The sequence below is a fragment of the Mustela nigripes genome, chromosome 5 (genome assembly GCF_022355385.1).
Source record: "Mustela nigripes isolate SB6536 chromosome 5, MUSNIG.SB6536, whole genome shotgun sequence".
In the NCBI taxonomy this organism is placed as follows: Eukaryota; Metazoa; Chordata; class Mammalia; order Carnivora; family Mustelidae; genus Mustela; species Mustela nigripes.
This window is the reverse complement of record NC_081561.1, coordinates 64377248-64397853: the sequence shown is the minus strand read 5'-3', so window position 1 is coordinate 64397853 and position 20606 is coordinate 64377248. Positions and strand designations below refer to the sequence as shown.

The following is a 20606-nucleotide window of genomic DNA, read 5'->3' as shown; positions in this document are numbered from 1 at the left end:
TATTTTGGGTTACTGACAACATTTGTGGAATCTCTTTCCCTGAAAATGGGGAGAGCCTTTCATTTCTGTGATGTTCTTCATGTTTTGTTAGGAGGCAGTAGGATATGGATCTCTAGTTTTTTCATTCCTGTGGGTTGATGGTAAAGTTTCCTCCTCCGCCCCCTCTTTTTTCTATCTGGCTTTAAGTGATCTTATTCAGTTCATCTTAGCTTTGATAATTATCTCTGAACATACATTTCCCTGCTACATTCTGAACAGTTCACTCTTTTATCAGGTATCAGAGTAACACTGCTTCTGCTGTTCTTGAAACAATTACCAACATTCAACCCAAAGAGAGTGGAGGGGGTGTGGGAGAGACCCGGGAAGCCATCGTCTATAGATTATCTGAAGATATGCTGAGCAAACTGCCTCCTGATTACATTCCTCATGAGGTAAGCTACACCCTTTGCCCCCTGGTATGTATAGGGCTGTCTTTGGGTTCTACAAAGCCTAGGATGTCCTGGGACAGTTGATTTCATTCTCTTCCCTCTCTATTCATTCCTGCTTCCTTTGCAACTCTTTTCTTTTAACCTTGTGGTTTCTTCCTTGCTTTGTCTCAAGTACCCTGCAAAATATGATCTGCACTTTTCCTGATGCCTTTCTTCATCCGCCTCCTACTCTATCTTCTGTTTCAATTGCCTTTTCTCTACCCTTCTCCCATCTTTGGATTCCTCTGTCTTTGGATCCCCAGACATCTTATCCTTCTAGGCTGGAAATGTCTCTCCACTTCTCTTACCCATGCCTGCTTTGTCCACTCAGCCAGTGGACAGTCCACCCAGCCAGGAAAGCAAGCCATTTAAATGAATTCACTCCACATGGGGATGGCAATAGTTTTCTATTTCTTGAACCTCTCAGCTATTTGCTTATTGACCTAAGCCAGTTTTTCTCAAAATATTCTTAACCTCAGGACCCCTTTACAAAATGACTGAGGACCCCAAATAGCTTTTGTTTATGTGGGTTTAAACTACTGATATTTAATATAGTAGGAGTTTAAACTGATACATTTCAAAAATATGTATTAATTATTACAAACTAACAGTAAAAAACCCCACTACATACTAACACAAATAATATTTTTATTTAAAAAAATTATATTTTCCAAGACAAAAAAAATCATTGAGAATAGTGGGATTGTTTTACATTTTTACAAATCTCTTTCAGGCCCATTTAATAGAAGGTAGGTAGATTTTCATATCTGCTTCTGCATTTGATCTGTTGTGATCCCATATGTTACGTAGCTCTGGAAGACTTCTCTGCATATTCTTGAGAGAAGAAGAGTTAAAAAGTCAAGTGATGTTTTAGGATTACTATGAAAAACATTTAACTTTGTGGACTCCCTGAAAGCCTCTCTGGGCCTGAGGGGATCTTTGAGAACAGCTGATCTAAAAAAAAAAAAAAAAAAAGAAAGAAAGAAAGAAAAGAAAAGAAATCCTTAATTGTGGTAAAACTTCTGGGTGGTTGAAATTTCTGTGAAAGGTCCTCTTTCTTGGTCTTTCTTGGTCTCCTTCTTCACGCAAGAAGACGGGGTTGTGTCCTCTGGCCATCTAGGACCTCCTCTCTCTTGTTTTCAGCCTCCACTCCTCACTGCTGACGGTCAGAGTCCCAGATGTGGCTGAGTCAAGGGTAGCTCTTCAACCAAGAAGAGAGAGGCTAACGCCCTAGTACTGGTGTAACTGTGGTCTTGTGTCTACCCTGACTTGCTTTCCCAAGTCCGGGGAAAATTGATCTTGTTTGCTGGGAGCCCCGAGGCTGCTTGAGTACAGGCCTCCCACTGCAATGAGTACCCTCAACAATAAAAAACATTTTCTGGCTTCTTAAAATGGTTTTTGCTTCTGTTATGTAAATAGGTACCAAGGCATTTGGCCAAGATACTGAAATCCATTGCTTCACATAGAGATATTTGTAGTAGGGGGGGAGCATTTTTGCAGACGGATACATGGTGTAAGTACATACTTTCAGTGGCTCATTGTAAGTGATCTTCAGGAGACAGGTGAGGCATAAAACCTGCCTGCAAACATTTTCAAAGCTGGCACATGAAGGTGAGCTAAAACTCACTCTGGTTGACTAGACCACAGGTTCGTATTACCAGAGGAGCGGGGCCAGGATCTTGGGATAATTTGAGCTATCCAGGCTTGGTCAGGGCCACTTCCCCAAGTTCTCTGTTCTGGCAGTTCTCTAGCAGGGACTGAACGCGAGGGATGTCGCTAAGTGGTTTGCTAAATGGGAAGGAGTTTGTACTAGAGCAGCTAAAACGGCTTCCTCCTCCAAGATCACTTACCTTTTAGTGTCCTTTATTTCACTTCTGAGAGATGTATTCTTGAAAATGTGGCTGTAAAGTGAATTTTGTAAATTGAAATATAATTATACTATTGACTTCCATGGTAAAAACGCAGCCACATCACTCAAGAAGAGACTACCGGGTCCCGGAAACATAATGAAAATCCTATGTAAGACTGCAACACATCTTTCTTCTTATTAATAAAAAGATAATTTTAGGCTGGAACAATAACCATATTCAAAGTAAAACCAGTACTAAAATTAGATTTTCAAGAGTTTCAGTTTTTCCTAAGCTTGTCTCTATTGCAAAAGAATTTTCTCATTTAAAACTGTAAGTAGGCATAAACAATGAATTCTGTTATGCTGAAAATAAATAAATAAATAGCTGTAAGTAGGGCAAGGTGATTAGTTTGGGGCTGTTAGCATATTAAAAGGTAGCTGGGCTATTGATGTGACATGGTGCCAGTACCCGGGCTGAATTTCCCACTTATGGGGGCTGCAAAAGTATTTCCATAATTTCCTTCTTCCTTCAGTGTGAATTTCTACAGAGTAGTCATGATTTAAAGGGGGCTGGAGGCTGAAGGGCTCAAGATGAGAAGGAGGCAGTGGAGCCTGTAAAAATGTAAATTCCAGAACCAGGAATTTAGGAGGATGCCTGAAGGTTGGTATGGTGACTGTGTTAGGGACCTCCACCAGCATGTTTGGGATTGCAATATCATTTGCTCTCCCTGCCCAGACACTCCCACTTGGACTGTCCGATTTTATATCACCGCTTCCCTGAGTTTGTGCTTCCCCTCTTCATCCCTTGTTCATTAGAAGTGGCCCAGCTGCAGGAAAGGGACACGTCAGCACCATGGTTGCTGAATGAGACACTTGAGCACCATGGTTGCAAACGTGTTCTGGAAAATGAGGGGAATGGCCCAGATGAGCCTGAAGTCCATCGTCTTTAACATTCCATGACTCAAGAAGGGGGGCTGTGGGTGTCTCCAGCAGAGAATCCTGCAGCTGGCTTTCTGGTGGTTCTGTGGACCAGTACATCTCTCTAAATTCTGTCCCCCTCCATGCGTCTCTCCTTACCCTTCCTATACTGGCATCTCGATTGTGGCAAGGAGAAACTTCAGATCTTCGTATGAGTTCTTGCCGATATTCGTAGTCAGCCTTTTCTTGGGGATAGGTCACTAAATTCAAATATGCATATATATTGGCTTATTTTCCAATAATTATTATATTTTATTATTCCCAGAACCAGATGCTTTTATATTGATCTCTTCGAATGGTCAATAAATGGTATACTAAAGGGGCAAATGACAGGTGCTTAATGGCTCTCACACAAAGTCAAATATTTTCATTGATTAGATTAGGAAAGGCTCTCTTGAGACCACCTAACCAGGGCAATAATGATCTTAGGAAGCTGCAGCCAATGATTCATCGGTTGCTTGCTCTGTAAAGATTTTGGCCATATTAACTTTCTGTGACATTTCTAATAACGACTCTGTAAGCATTATGAAAAAAAAAACATGCCAAACTGTACTTTTACAAAGGTTAGATTGCAAAAGAATATTTAACTGACACTTAGCACTTAATCATTTGAAAGGGGGAAAAGGTACAATTTTGTTTCAGCTTTTTAAAGTACATTTCCAATTACCAACTAAGTACAATCAGTAGGGAATAAAAACCATTTTAGTTGAACAGTAGTTTTTGAGGCCTGGAAAATGGGGAATTTAATGTCAAGTTTGGTTCCGCAAGAGATATTTTAGAATCCATTTGGTCTAGTAGAGATATATCCAGAGGAAGAAAAAGAATAGAAAAAGAAGAGCTCATTGGAAGAGAAATGACAGATGATTAAAAAAAAAAAAATCCTTTCTTGTATGCTTTTTTTTTTTTTAAGGTGAAAGCTCGTTTGATAAAGATGGGACATCTCAATTCAATGAACATATTTCTTAGACAAGAAATTGACAGAATGCAAAAAGTCATCTCAATACTTCGCAGTAGCCTGAGTGATCTAAAATTGGCCATTGAAGGGACAATCATTATGAGTGAGGTGAGCTATGATCTCAATTTTCATTTCCCTCTTTTGTTGGTGTTGCCCATTCTTATCTTTTCACTCACTCCTTTTCAGAATTTGAGAGATGCCCTGGACAACATGTATGATGCTCGCATACCTCAGATCTGGAAAAGAGTGTCCTGGGATTCATCCACACTGGGCTTCTGGTTTACTGAACTTCTGGAAAGAAATGCTCAGTTTTCTACTTGGATATTTGAAGGGAGGCCCAATGCATTTTGGATGACTGGTTTCTTTAATCCCCAAGGTAGGTGCTCATAAGAGAGTGGGCAAAGTTGGAGGATGAGGGTGTAGTAGCGCTGTGTAATAAATACATATTATAATACCACTGGAGGTACAGCTTGCTAAGTGCTGAAGACATGTTTTCAAATGCTGGAAACCACAGATGAACCTTCTGTATTTGTTTTATAAATTTGATCTGAAATTCATTCTATCATTGCTTCCACAATAATGGAAGCAACCCTTCCATTTTTCTTCTCATCTGCCTCAGCAAGCCTGTGGTGAGGACATGTGAAATAGTAAAGTATTGTTCAAATCCTAATTTTAAATTTTTATGAAAATGCCAAACATGAAGCACCCACATAGGCAAAAATTGTTTCCAGATTTCAGGAAATTAGACTGATTTCAAAAACCATCCTGTGGCAAAACTTTTGTGGAGTGAACTTCTAGAGTCTGTCCCCACTCAGTTCCTCCCCTGAAATTGTGCTTTGTGATTCTGCTGCATTTCTTCCTTCACTCTAGACATTTTTACTAAATTACTGACTAGATGTCTATTGAAATAATAATAAACTATATATCATTTGGCAAGCTCATCAAAACCACCATGGTTAGTGTTTCAGACTTTAAAAATGTGGCGTTCAGGGGAGCCTGGGTGGCTCAGTGGGTTAAGCCGCTGCCTTCGGCTCGGGTCATGATCTCAGGGTCCTGGGATCGAGTCCCGCATCGGGCTCTCTGCTCGGCAGGGAGCCTGCTTCCCTTCCTCTCTCTCTGCCTGCCTCTCCATCTACTTGTGATTTCTCTCTGTCAAATAAATAAATAAAATCTTTTAAAAAAAATGTGGCATTCATAAAGTTCTGAAACATGGCAACTTTTTTGTCTACTATAATGTGGATAGTTTTACTTGAAGTAATTCTTTCTTTTAAAGTTTTTATTTAAATTCTAGTTAGTTAACCTACAGTGTAATATTAGTTTCCTGTGTACAATATAGTGATTCATTGCTTCCATGCATCACCCAGTGCTCATCACAGCAAGGGTGTTCCTTCATCCCCATCACCTGTATCACCCATCTCTCCACCCCTTTCCCCTCTGGTAACATAGTTACTGGTCTGTTTCTCTGTTTGCCTTTCTCTCTGTGTATTATTCCCTTTGCTTATTCATTTTCCCCCCTTAAATTTCATGTATGCACGAAATCAGATGATATTATCTTTCTCTCACTTATTTTGCGTAGCGTAATATTCTAGCTCCATCCATGTTGTTGCAAATGGTAAGATTTCATTCCCTTTTTTATGGCTGAGTAATATGCCTGTGTGTGTGTGTGTGTGTGTGTGTGTGTGTGTGTCTATAACATCTCTTCTTTATCCATTCATCAGTTGATGCACACTTGGACTATTTCCATAATTTGGTTATTGTAGATAATGCTGCTATAAATATCAGGGTGTGTGTATCCCTTTGAGGGTGTGTGTATCCCAATGACCCCTAGTAGGGTCATTGCTGGATCATAGAGGAGTTCTATTTTTAACTTTTTGGGGGAACTTCCATACTGTTTTCCAGAGTGGCTGCACCAGTGTGCATTCCCACCAACAATGTTCCCCTTTCTCTCCATCCTTGCCAACACCTCATGTTTCTTGTGTTGTTGATTTTAGCCATTCTGACAGTTGTAAGGTGATATCTCTTGTACTTTTGATTTGCATTTCCCTGATGATAAGTGATGCTAAGCATCTTTTCATGTGTCTCTTGGCCACCTGCGTGTCTTCTTCAGAAAAATGTCTATTCATGTTTTCTGCCTATATTTTAATTGGATTATTCATTTTTGGGATATTGAGTTTCACAAGTTCTTTATGTATTTTGGATACTAACCCTTTTTAGGATATGTCATTTGCAAATATCTTCTCCCATTCTTTAGGCTGCCTTTTAGTTTTGCTGACTGCAGAAGATTTTTATTCTGACGTAGCCCTAATAGTTTATTTTTGCTTTTGTTCCCCTTTTCTCAGGAGATATACCTAGAAAGAAGTTGCTCCAGCCCATGTCAAAGAGGTCATTGGTTGTGTTCTCTTCTAGGATTTTTATGGTTTCAGATTTCATATTTGGGCCTTTAATCCGCTTTGAGCTTATTTTTGTGTATGGTGGAAAAAGTGGTCCAGTTTCATTCTTTTAAATGTTGCTGTTCAGTTTTCCCAACACTATTTGTTGAACAGACTGTCTTTTTACCATTGAATATTCTTTCTTGCTTTGTTGAAGATTAATTGACTATGTGATTGTGGATTAATTTCTGGATTTTCCATTCTGTTCCATTGATCTGTGTGTCCATTTCTGTGCCAGGACTATAGAGTCTTGGTCACTATAACTTTGTAATATAACTTGAAGTCTGGAATTGTGATGTCTCCAGCTTTGCTCAGCTTTTCCAAGATTCCTTTGGCTATTCAGGGTCTTTTGTGATTCCATATAAATTTTAGGACTGTTCGTTCTAGCTCTATGAAAAATGCTGTTGGTATTTTGATAAGGATTGCATTAAGTGTATAGATTTCTTTGGGTGGGTTAGATTTTTTTTTAATTTTTTATTTTCAGCATAACAGTATTCATTGTTTTTGCACCACACCCTATACTCCATGCAATCCGTGCCCTCTCTAATACCCACCACCTGGTTCCCCCAACCTCCCCCCCCCCCCCCCCCGCCACTTCAAACCCCTCAGATTGTTTTTCAGGGTCCATAGTCTCTCATGATTCACCTCCCCTTCCAATTTCCCTCAACTCCCTTCTCCTCTCCATCTCCCCTTGTCCTCCATGCTATTTGTTATGCTCCACAAATAAGTGAAACCATATGATAATTGACTCTCTCTGCTTGACTTATTTCACTCAGCATAATCTCTTCCAGTCTCCATTCCTGATTAAAACGCTTCAAAGTATAGGGATAGAGAGAACATTCCTGAACTTCATAAAATCTATCTTTGAAAGACCCATAGCAAATATCATCCTCAATGGGAAAAAGCTTACAGCCTTCCCGTTGAGATCAGGAACACGACAAGGATGCCCACTCTCACCACTCTTATTCAACATAGTATTAGAAGTCCTAGTAACAGCAATCAGACAACAAAGAGAAATAAAAGGTATCCAAATTGGCAATGAAGAAGTCAAACTCTCTCTCTTCACAGATGACATGATTCTTTATATGGAAAACCCAAAAGACTCCACCCCCAAACTACTAGAACTCATACAGCAATTCAGTATCGTGGCAGGATACAAAGTCAATGTACAGAAATCAGTGACTTTCTTATACACTAACAATGAAAATACAGAAAAGGAAATTAGAAAATTGATTCCATTTACTATAGCACCAAGAACCATAAGATACTGGGAATAAACCTAACCAAAGAGGTAAAGGATCTGTACTCGAGAAACTACAGAACACTCATGAAAGAAATTGAAGAAGACACAAAAAGATGGAAGACCATTCCATGCTCTTGGATTGGAAGAATAAACAATATTAAAATGTCTATACTGCCTAGAGCAATCTATACTTTTAATGCCATTCCGAGCAAAATTCCACCAGTATTTTTCAAACAGCTGGAGCAAATAATTCAGAAATTTGTATGGAACCAGAAGACCCCGAATCGCTAAGGAAATGTTGAAAAACAAAAATAAAGCTGGGGGCGGGGCCCCTGGGTGGCTCAGTGGGTTAAAGCCTCTGCCTTTGGCTCAGGTCACGATCTCAGGGTTCTGGGATCGAGCCCCACATCAGGCTCTCTGCTCAGCAGGGAGCCTGCTTTCCCCTCTCTCTCTGCCTGCCTCTCTGCCTACTTCTGATCTCTGTCTGTTAAATAGATAAATAAAATCTTTTAAAAAAAACTAAAAATAAAAATAAAACTGGGGGCATCACGTTACCTGATTTCAAGCTTTACTACAAAGCTGTGATCACCAAGACAGCATGGTACTGGCATTAAAACAGACACATAGACCAGTGGAACAGAGTAGAGAGCCCAGATATGGACCCTCAACTCTATGGTCAAATAATCTTCAACAAAACAGGACAAAATATACAGTAGAAAAAAGACAGTCTCTTCAATAAATGGTGCTGGGAAAACTGGACAGCTATATGTAGAAGAATGAAACTCGACCATTCTCTTACACTGTACACAAAGATAAACTGGAAATGGATAAAAGACCTCAACGTGAGACAAGAATCCATCAGAATCCTAGAGGAGAACATAGAGTAGGTTAGATATTTTAACAATATTTGTTCTAATGATCCATGGTCATGGACTGTCTTTCCAGTTTTTTGTGTCATCTTCAATTTCTTTCATCAGTTTTTATAGTTTTCAGGGTACAGGTCTTTCACTTCTTTAGTTAGGTTTATTCCTAAGTATCTTATTTTTTTAAATGCAATTGTAAATGGGATTGAGTCCCTATTTTCTCTTTCTGCTGCATTATTATTGGTGTATAGAAATACACCTGTACCCCTGGGGATAAAAATATATGTTTATAAAAAATAAAAAATTTTTTAAAAATTTAAAAAAAATACAACATTTCTGTACACTGATTTTGTTTCTTGCAACTTGACTGTATGAATTCTAGCAGTTTTTTGGTGGAGACGTTAGGATTTTCTGTACAGAGTATCATGTCATATGCAAATCGTAAAAGTTTGACTTCTTCCTTGATTATTTGAGTACCTTTTATTTCTATTTGTTGTTTGGTTGCTATGGCTAGGACTTCTAGCACTATGTTGAAAAAAAGTGATGAGAGTGGACATCCCTGTATTATTTCTGACTCTAGAGGAAAAGTTCTGTTTTCCCCTATTTAGGATGATGTGAGCTGAGGACTTTTTATAGATGGCCTTTATTATGTTGAGGTATGTTCCCTCTAAATGTACTTTATTGAGGGTTTTTTCATGAATGGATATTGTACTTTATCAAATGCTTTTCCTGGATCCATTGAAAAGATTGTATGCGGGCACTTGGGTGGTTCAGTCATTAAGTGTCTGCCTCTGACTCAGGTCATGATCCCAGGATCCTGGGACGGAGCCCCATTCCCTGCTCAGTAGGGAGTCTGCTTCTCCCTCTCCTGGTCCCCTTCCTTGTGTTCCTTCTCTTACTATCTCTCTGTCAAATAAATTGATAAAACCTTTTAAAAAAGAGAGAAATGATCATATTATTCTTACCCTCTCTCTTATTAATGTGATGTATCACATTGATTGAATTGTGAATATTGAGTGATCCATGTATCCCAGGAATACATGATTGATTGTGGTGAATGATTTTTTTTAATGTATTGTTGGATTAGGTTTGTTAGTATTTTATTGAGGATTTTTGCATCTGTGTTCATCAGAGGTATTGGCCTGTGGTTCTCTTTTTTATGATGTCTTTATCTGGTTTTGGTATCGGGGTAATACTGGCCTTGTAAAATGAATCTGGAAGTTTTCCTTCCCTTTCTATTTTTTGTAATAGTGTGAGAAAAATAGTGTTTCTTTGGACAATTTTAACATAATTTTTAAAAATATGTTATCTAGATAATGCTGAGTGAAATAAGTCAAGCAGAGTCAATTATCATATGGTTTCACTTATTTGTGGAGCGTAACAAATAGCATGGAGGACAAGGGGAGATGGAGAGGAGAAGGGAGTTGAGGGAAATTGGAAGGGGAGATGAACCATGAGAACCTATGGACTTTGAAAAACAATCTGAAGGTTTTAAAGGGGTCGGGGGTGAGGTTGAGGGAACCAGGTGGTGGGTATTGGAGAGGTCATGGATTGCGTGGAGCACTGGGTGTGGTGCAAGAACAATGAATACTGTTACGCTGAAAATAAGTTTTAAAAAAAAGTTAAAAAAAAATGTTTTCTTAGTCACCAAATAAGAATATGCATTAACTCTTTTTTAAATGTTTGGTAGAATTCACCTATGAAGGTTGTCAATTTCTTCCTGATTCAGTTTTGGAAGTTTATGGGTTTCCAGGAATGCATCCATTTTGTCTAGGTTCCTTAACTTATTGGCATGTAACTGTTGATAATAATTTCTGATGATTGTTTCTATTTCCTTGCTGTTAGTCATGATCTTTCCCTTTTCATTCATAATTTTATTAATTTGGGTCCTCTCTCTTTTCTTTTGGATTAGTTTGGCCTGTGGTTTTTCAATCTTACTGATTCTTTCAAAAAACCAGCTTCTCATTTCGTTGATATTTTCTAGTGAATCTGTAGTTTCTATCTCATTGATCTCTGCTCTGATCTTGATTATTTTCCTTCTTTTGTGTGGGGTTGGCTTAATTTGTTGTTGATTCTCCAGTTCTTTAAGGTGTAAAGAGTAGAGAGCCCAGATATGGACCCTCAACTCTATGGTCAAATAGTCTTCGACAAAGCAGGAAAAATTATACAGTAGAAAAAAGAAGCTTTGCACAGTGGCAGTATCATAGCCAATGAGGTTTATCCGAGGCGCGATTATTGCTAATTGAAAAAAGACAGTCTCTTCAATAAATAGTGCTGGGAAAATTGGATAGCTATGTATAGAAGAATGACACTCAACCATTCACTTACACCATATACAAAAATAAACTTGAAATGGATAAAAGACCTCAATGTGAGGCAGGAATCTATCAAAATCCTAGAGGAGAACATAAGCAGTAACCTCTTTGACATCGGCCACAGCAACTTCTTTCAAGATATGTCTCCAAAGGCAAAGGAAACAAAAGTGAAAATGAACTTTTGGTATTTCATTAAGATCAAAAGCTTCTGCACAGCAAAGGAAATGGTCAACAAAACAAAGGGGCAACCCACAGGATAGGAGAAGATATTTGCAAATGACACTACAAAGGTCTGATATCCAAGATCTATAAAGAACTCCTCCAACTCAACATACACAAGACAGATAATCACATCAAAAAATGGGCAGAAGACATGAACAGACACTTCTCCAAAGAAGACATACAACTGGCTAATAGACACATGAAAAAACATTCATCATCATTAGCCATCAGGGAGATTCAAATCAAAACCACACTGAGATACCACCTTACCCCAGTTAGAATGGCCAAAATTAACAAGACAGTAAACAACAAGTGTTGGAGAGGATGTGGAGAAAGGGGAAACCTCTTACACTGTTGGTGGGAATGCAAGTTGGTGCAGCCACTTTGGAAAACTGTGGAGACACCTTAAGAAATTAAAACAAACTGAAGGTTTAGGAGAGGAGAGGGTAGGGGGTTGGGTAAGCCTGGTGGTGGGTATTATGGAGGGCATGTATTGCATGGAACCCTGGGTGTGGTGCATAAACAATGGATTCTGGAACATTGAAAAGAAATTTTAAAAAAAAGAAAAAGAAAAAGAAAATTTAGAGCTTCCTTATGACCCTGCAATTGCACTACTACTACCCCAAAGATGCAGATGGAGTGAAAAGAAGGGCCATCTATACCCCAATGTTCATAGCAGCATGGCCACAATTGCCAAACTGTGGAAAGAACCAAGATGCCCTTCATCAGACGAATGGATAAAGAAGATATTGTCCATATATACAATAGAGTATTATGCCTCCATCAGAAAGGATGAATACCCAACTTTTGTATCAACATGGACGGGACTGGAAGAGATTATGCTGAATGAAATACATCAAGCAGAGAGAGTCAATTATCATGTGGTTTCACTTACTTGTGGAGCATAAGGAATAACACAGAGGACATGCGGAGATGGAGAGAAGTGAGTTGGGGGAAATCGGAAGGGAGACAAACCATGAGAGACTGTAGACTCTGAGAAATAAACTGAGGATTTTGGAGGGGAGGAGGTGGGAGTTTGGGGAGCCTGGTGGTGGGTATTATGGAGGACAGGTATTGCATGGAGCACTGGGTGTGGTGCATAAACAATGAATTTTGGAACACTGAAAAAAACTAAATTAAAAACAAAAAAGGAATTCACTTATGAATCCATCTGGTCCTAGATTTGTGTTTGTTGGGAGTTTTTGGTTATTGATTCAATGTCTTTGCTGGATATCTATCTATTCAAATATTCTATTTCTTCCTGTTTCAGTTTTGGTATCTAGTATGTTTCTAGGAATTTATCCATTTCTTATATCCTGTCCAATGTGTAGGCATATAATTTTTCTTAATATTCTTTTCTAGTTGTTTGTATTTCTGTAATGTTGGTTGTTACTTCTCTTTCATTTGTGACTTTATTTATTTGGGCCCCTTTTCTTTTTGATAAGTCTGGCTAGAGGTTTATCAGTTTTATTAATTTTTTCCAAGGAACCAGCTCCTGGTTTCATTGATCTGTTCTATTGTTTCTTTAGTTTGTATATCATTTATTTCTGCTCTAATCTTTATTATTTCCTTCCTTCTGCTGGCTTAGGGTTTATTTGTTGCTATTATCCTAGCTCCTCTAGGTACAAGGTTAGGTTGTTTTTTTGAGACTTTTCTTGCTTCTTAAGCTAGGCATTTATTATTAATACGTCCCTCTTAGAACCACTTTTGCTGTATCCCAAAGGTTTGGGACCATTGTTTTTTCACTTTTATGTGTTTCCGTGTATTTTTAAAATTTCTTGTTTGATTTCATGGTTGGCTGATTCGTTGTTTAGTTGCATGTTACTTATTCTCCATGTATTTGGGGTCTTTCCAGATTTTTTTCCTGTGGTTGACTTCTGGTTTCATAGCTACTTGAGGTAATTCCTGGCCAAAATAAAGTTATGTTGGGTTCCTTACAGTTCAGCACCTTATAGCTCCACTAGTAATACAATCTAAAAAATATTCACATGTACAAATTTAGGAAGCATTATTGCTACTCACAATATGGTTGACTCTCATAAAATATTAAGTGAAGGAAATAAAACAGAACACATTACAGTGTGTTATACTGTATACATTATAGTCTATGTGTAATGTAGGTATACTGTACAATTCCATTTATACAATGAATCAAAGCAGGCAAGACAGAAATCCATGGTGTTAAAAGTTAGACTAGTGGTTGCCCTTGAGACAGAAGGCAGTAATTGCAGAAGGGCACAAGGAGATTCCTGGAGGTCAAGCAATGTTCCATTTCTTGATCTAGATGTTGGTTACATGGCTATTCTCCTGGTGAAAATTCATCAAGCTGCTGTACACTTACAACTTGTGCAATTTTCTTTGTGTAAATAAATAATAGTTCAAAAAATGGTACATCAGGGGCACCTGGGTGGCTCAGTGGGTTAAAGTCTCTGCCTTCAGCTCAGGTCATGATCTCAGGGTCCTTGGGTTGAGTCCCACATTGGGCTCTCTGCTCAGCAGGGAGCCTGCTTCCTCCTCTCTCTCTGCCTGCCTCTCTGCCTACTTATGATCTCTGTCTGTCAAGTAAATAAACAAAACCTTTTTTAAAAAAATGGTACACCAGAATTGTTCTCCATACACATACATTTATTCACTTCATGCATTTTCAAATATCTAAACATTTTCTAAACTTAAACACTAACCATGGCTGTTTTTATGAGCTTACAAAACTATACACAGTGTACTATTATTTTAATAGGCTTTAGATTTGTAAAGGACAGCTCCTAGATTTCACTTATCTATTTTTCTCCCAGAATTTCCACTGAGTTTGGGGAGGAAACATTTTTATGATGGTTCTAAGATTGTGAATCTATTTATGAATCTCTCTTTCCTCCTTACCAGCCCTCAATTTGAGTGAGCTGTCACCAGGTAATTCCTGGCTTGAGGGCCTGAAGAAATAACACTTAACTTAATTAGGGTTGTCTAACCATCTTCCATTTGCCAGCCCTTCCGTTAGGTGCTTTCAATGGAGAGAGATTTGAGACCCAATTCACCCCCTAAAGGAGCTCGTAATCTGATTGGTAAGACAGACCCATCAGCAACTTTAACATAATGCGATAAGTGCTCCACCCAAGTGAGAACTGAGTGCCACAGTAGTACAGAGGACAGGGAGATGAATTCGGCCAAGGGGAAGAGCTTCATAAGACCAGAAGAGCTTTACACAGGAAGCACAGAGTAGGATTTGCAGGGACTCCAGAAAAGGGCATTCCAGCCAGAGGCTTGAGGAAAGAAGGACAACAGTATGGCCAGGGCTCAGGAAGAGGGAGCAGAGGAGGGTGGCAGTGAGGCTGGAGTGCAGAGTCTTCTGGTGGAGGTTAGGCCACATCATAAAGGCAATTGGAAGTCCACAGAGATCACAAGATAATCCCAGGAGAAGGTAGAGGGTAGGCTCGTATATGGAGGTCCAGAGCAATGAGACTTACCAAGTCCAAGGAAGAGAGCCTGGGATCTTAACCAGGTGAAGAGGAAGGGACAGATTTGATGGGGAGATTAAATGGGGGATCTTTGAGAGAACAGAGAGAGGCAATGGCTGGGATTGAAGGGCTGTTCTAGACAAGAAGCCCTGGAAGAGGGACAGGTTGAGAGGAAAACAAGAAATACTCGAATTGTCAGCTAGTGCTGGTAGGACATCCAGGAGGAGAGGCGTGTTGGCCCACTTGGAGTTCAGGAGATGGATAAAGATCAGTGATTTTTAAAAGGATGTGAGGTCATTAAGTACATTTTTGATATTCAGAAGCCGAGAGAGAAGGGTTGGTTGATCCCTGGCTTTCCATAGATGCAGACAAATTAAGTCGTGTATCACAACACACAATCTCTTTCAATGATTGCTTTTTTCCCCATTAGAATTATGACTTAAAATAGCAAAGTATTAATATGAACTAACCTTTAATTGATACTATTCTTAAGAAATATTAACAAGCCAGAACATTTACAGAAATACAAATACAGACATACATGTTTTCTCTCTTTGTTCATGATACTAATCCTTTCTCTCCTCTTCATTTCTATTTTCAGCTTAAACTTTGATTTTTTTCTCTCATGACTCTCCATGTCTTAGAAAGCCCTGGACTTATTTAAGCATGTTACCTTTACACACAAGCATATCTATGATTGCTTTCTATTTATAGCATAGAAGAGCAGAAGTCAACTTTCTCTGCACACTAATCACTTGTCTACTTCCTTTTCCTTCTCTTGACATGAGAAACAATTTACTTTCTGTTCCATATTACCTGACCAAATCTGGAAAACATAAAGATTACACTAGCTGCATGCATGTTCACAGGCAGTGTGCCGGCAGATAAAGTGCTTTCCAATTGGAAGCCTCTCTGGTCACTATTTGACCTTAATAATTGATTTCTCAGCATGACTAGATCTCCTGGGTTTTATATATTCTAATCTAGTCTCCGTTGATGAAATTTCTTTCTTTGGCTCCAGGTATTTAAGCAAATGAGGTTTTTTAAATTAAAAAAAAAAAACATGTTTAAGTAAAACACAATGCAGTTTGGGTAGGCCATAGTTTAATCACAAATACATATAGTCAGAATCACCTAGGCTATAAGACATACAAAAAAACATTTACATATATGACCATTTGTTTTATGCTCCTATAATACGGCATCCAGTAATGTCTGATGTATTTTTCCCATCGTGCCTCTGGTGATTGCTCCTCGGGCCTAAGTGACTTCAGGACCCACATTGCCACAATGACCGGTGACAGGACTTGCGTCCCTCACCCCCAACACACAGTCTGTGCCTGAGCCGATGCTGTTTATAGCATTGCTCCTTTGCCTTATGGTGGCCTGATATTTTGTCGGTCTTACTTGAAGAGACCACATCTGCCAGCCGCCATGGAGTGGTATTTTCAGCCCCTTTCACAGTCGTTTCTTGTAGCAGTTGATGAGCTCAATCATGTGTCAGTTCGTTTTGATTATGAAAGTGGTCAAGTTCTCTCTATCCATGACCCCCATAACATTTGTTCGATGGCTCGGCTTTTGGCAGCACATGGATTTGCCTCCCAGTGGATTCTCAGGGCCAAGAGACCTTTGTGCTCCACTGGGGTTTCCCGGCAATCATTGGTACACATGTTCACATATTGTTTAAGATTGTGCTTCTCAGGATTCTTGAAGGATTTGTTCGGTCGCTGGTTCCTACAGGTGTATCTTTTCAGAGCATCATGATTGATTGATTCTCATTTGTGTGTGTGTTTGTGTCTGTGTCATAAGTGGGGACTATGAATTATGAGCTTGATTTCAAGTGGGTATTGACCACCTTGTAAAACCTCTTAATTGATGGCCATGGTTTACCATTTGATGTTAGGTATGACTCACAGGCACTGCTAGTGCAGAAGCTGAATGTAGTCTCCAGCCTCACACCTCTATAGGAAATTGAAGCATGCAGTATCATTATTCTCCAAATATTTAACTCAGTCTGGAGCTTGATGCCAACTTGCATTAGTTTTTCTCTTTTCTCTTCAGTGTCTCAAAAAGCCACGTCAGTCTGTCATAGCAGATATCAGTGACAACTTATATAGTGGTACAAATCAAGATTTTCAGAGAGGATTTTACTGAAGCAAGGGATACTTTTTGTCCTGTAATCTTTTGATACAGTAAAATCATCTACAATCTCTTGCCTGTGAATTTGTTTCAGGCAACATCATCAACTAGCAGCACTCTCTGAATGCTTGTCTTATAAAAGCCTGTTATTTGTGGGGTGGAAAAGTACACCGAGAGTTAACAGAACTTTGTGATTGGAAGGAACTGGGAGATTTCTTCTAATCCCATAACAATCCTAAGCATACCCCATGGCTACAGTTTTTGCAGAACCAAAACGGACTCTAACTGCAGGAAGCCAGGTAAACCTCAGGGTGCTAAACCTCTATCTGAGTGATAGTCCTTACCTGCTCTGTCTGCAGGCCACAGAATGATAAGAGGACTGGACATCTTAGAAATGCCTCCAGATTGAGTAACAACCCATCTTCCTTGCCTTCATGTGGGAGGGGCTTAGGTGCATCTGGCTTCAGTCACAACCACATCCCTTATCATTCTAGTTTCTGTACATGTTTATCTTCCTTACCAACAGTCTAATCACTTGTAATCTGGCCAGCCTCATCATTGTTCTCTCCAGGGCCACCAAATCTAGTGACCTTCTTGCCAACTTCATTCCCCTTCACTATACTAGAATGTCAATTCTGGAAACTCTTTCACACTTTGGTTTTCATTTATTACCTTCCTTGTTTCTCCTTCTCCTTCTCCTAGGACTGTTTCTTGGTCTACTTTGTAGGTTCTTCTCAAGCAAGTTCTGCCCTTGGCCCTGGTATCTATGTGGATGACATCAGCCATTCTCACAGATGTAACTATTTATCCCTACTTTTGACTGACTCATCCAAAGTCCTGGTTTAAGATTCTGGTTCTTCACTTCCAACTGCCAATATAGAATATTCCATCTTCCTGTGAACCTTACCAATACTACCATCAAGTCACCTTCCTCCTAAGCCATCCTTACGAAGATTCTGCTACATTTGCTTGTGTATCGCCATGTTCCAGATCACCCAGTTCTTGTGAACGGTCCTCTCACATGCAAAGAGCTTGGAAGAGGGAAAACAAGAAAGCATAGTGTGGTAGCAGACAAGAGGGGGAAGTAGGAAGTAGTGACAGATGCTACTAGAGGTCAAGTAAGATAGGACCAAAAGTGGTCAGATGACTTTATTGATAAGGAAACTGTTGGTAGAGGAAGTATCAGTGGAGTGGATGGAGAAGTGGAGGAGTGAGACCTCAGGTGAGTGAGTGAGACAGCAGGAAACGGAAAGACAGAGTATGGACAGGAAGGAAAATTGTCTTAATTTCTCAAGAAATTTGGCTTTGAAGAGGACAAGCAAGTTGGAGGAGTGGTTGTAAGAAGATAGGATTCTCTTTTTTTTTTCTTTTAATGGTAGGAGAACCTTAAATCTATTCAAATACATGTGGGAAGAAGCTAGGAGAGAGAGTAAAAAAAAAAAAAAAAAACAGAGTGCAAAGATAACAGAGAGGGGTTAAAGAGGCAAAGAGGGAATGGCTCCCAAGTGGAGGGACGCACTCTGAGCAGGTGGAGGGAAACCACACCCGTTGTAGTAAGAATAATAAGGAAGGAAAGAGGGTAGGTGCAAGTGAGTTTGTCAGATTGATGGCAAGAAGTTAAGGCACTTCCTGTCTGACACTTTCTATTTTCTCCTTGAAGAAGGAGGCAAAGTGATTTCAGGAGCAAGAAGGTGTCAGAAGACAGATTTAAGAAGAATGGCAGGTGTTTGAGAAAGTGGGCTACTGAGGGAGACAAGGAAATATTGCTGGGTGGTTTTGAGAATCCCATCAGGGCTAGTCGCAACTACGTAACTGTCTATTGCTCAGTGGCCTGGGATAGGCGTATGAAGGGGGACATTTGGATTCACCTAGGGTTGAGGTTTTGCGGGGCAAGTGGTGGAAAGAATGGATCTAGATGGGCAGGAAAGAAGTAAAGGAAAGCTGGAGCTCAGGAGGTCTTCAGAAAAGATGAGTTTGGGGAATGGAGGGGTCAAGATTCTGAATGGAGGCTGAAGCAGCCCAGATGATGGAGAATGCTTAGCGAATGGGGGCAGACAGTATTTGGGGTATGTGGCCAGAGGATGTGCTTGTCAGAGCACCAGAGAGTCTCATAAAGGGTGAAGGAAAAACTGGGAAGGACTGTGTTTTTAGAGTTGAGCAGGGCTCCAGTAAGAGGAAGAAGATGGAATGTCCTGTGCAGAGGTGGGAAAATGGGAGAGTCGGTTAACCATCGAACCACTCCTAAGGGAACACTGGAAGGGTTTGGCTGGGGCAGGGGAAAGGAAGCATAAAGTAGCACACAGAGAAGAGAGCACAGCTCAGGAAATTAACACTTTGGTGGATGAAGCAGAGGCCACCATTAGGCCCAGCTTTCCCACTTGAACTCAGGTTCTATTGGAGCCAACCGTGTCCTGGATTAACAACATCCCAGAGAACACGTGTGCCTCGGTGGACTTTGGAAGGAGTCCGCTTCTACTACTGACAGCCTTCCTAATGTTTTGCTGGTACTGTGAGGCATTTCTGTTCCTACTTGTCAAATTTGTTCCTTAAAAAAATGTGGGTCAGTGAACTGTCCAGTAGCCTGCTGTGGAGATCTTTCTACAGAGCAGTGGCTCTCAGATCCGCCTCTCCAACTGAATGACCTGAGAGACATTTAATATATAGTAATGCCTGGAGCTCCAGACTAATTATATCAGAATTGGTGAGGAGGCCTCTGGAGTCTGTACAATCCGTTTCTTAAACTCACCTGGGTCATTCTAATGTGTGAAGAAACCCAACCTTAGACTTGCTACCCAGTATGTGGTCTACCAGCCAATGGCTTCTGTATCACCTGGGAGCTTGAGAGAAACAGAGAACCTCAGGCCCCACTCTTGACCTACCTACGGAGTCATAATGTGTGTTAGATATGAGCTCCTTCCCCAGCAGATATTTATGAAACATAAACGTTTGAGAAGCCCTGCCTTGAAACTGTGCTGATGCCGGGGTCTCACCTCTAGATTCTGACTTCATTGATCTGGGCTGTGGCCTGGCTTCCCAGATAGTTCTAATTTTCAGGCAGGTTTAAGATTCCCCACCTTACAGCATCTAGCAAAGCATCAGGAGAGCTGCCTGGTGCCTTTTGATTCAACTGGGTGGATCAACCCCATCTTTGTTTAATGATTTCTGACCTTTATTTAACTTACTAATGAACTCCGTTTGCTTCTCATTTGGGGAAAAAACTGCCTGTCATACACTTGTGGCAGGAACATCATTTCTCCTCATCTTTGGAGATGCTACCAGGAGGCTTGGTAACTAATAAGACAGGAAATACCGCCCAACCTAAGGCCCATTACATAAGGACTGGCTCATTTATTAAAGAAAAAAAATGTCTGATAGGACTGTCATTACAGAATACCAGCCTCCTCCTGATCAAACAGAGACAAGCAACCTTCCCGATTAGTTGTTTCTTTAGGCTTTTCTTAGGCCTTGTTTGAAGTGACACTTGAACTCTACAGCTTTCTTTAAGCCGACTGACTACACACGTCAAACAATAGTAATTAGTTTGCTGAAATGTTGGGTTACTACTGTTATAGGAATTAAGACATAACAAGTGTTACTTTAGACCTGAATTTCCAAAGTATAACCCCAGCTTAACAGTGAATTTTTTAAAGAACATACTTGACAAGTGTTTTAAGATTTCATTGTGCTGTATGAG

The 20606-nt window shown here is 39.9% G+C and overlaps 1 protein-coding gene and 1 pseudogene across 1 annotated transcript in view; both read left to right on the top strand.

Moving 5' to 3' along the window:
- Nucleotides 1–20606, top strand: part of DNAH8 (dynein axonemal heavy chain 8) — a 367659-nt gene that overhangs the window by 336769 nt on the left and 10284 nt on the right. Inside the window, exons 89-91 of the mRNA XM_059400544.1 lie at nucleotides 275–431; nucleotides 4205–4357; nucleotides 4436–4625. Coding sequence (XP_059256527.1) covers nucleotides 275–431; nucleotides 4205–4357; nucleotides 4436–4625 — 500 coding nt within the window. The remainder of the gene's footprint in view (nucleotides 1–274; nucleotides 432–4204; nucleotides 4358–4435; nucleotides 4626–20606) is intronic.
- LOC132018926 (U4 spliceosomal RNA) lies at nucleotides 10966–11086 on the top strand (annotated as a pseudogene).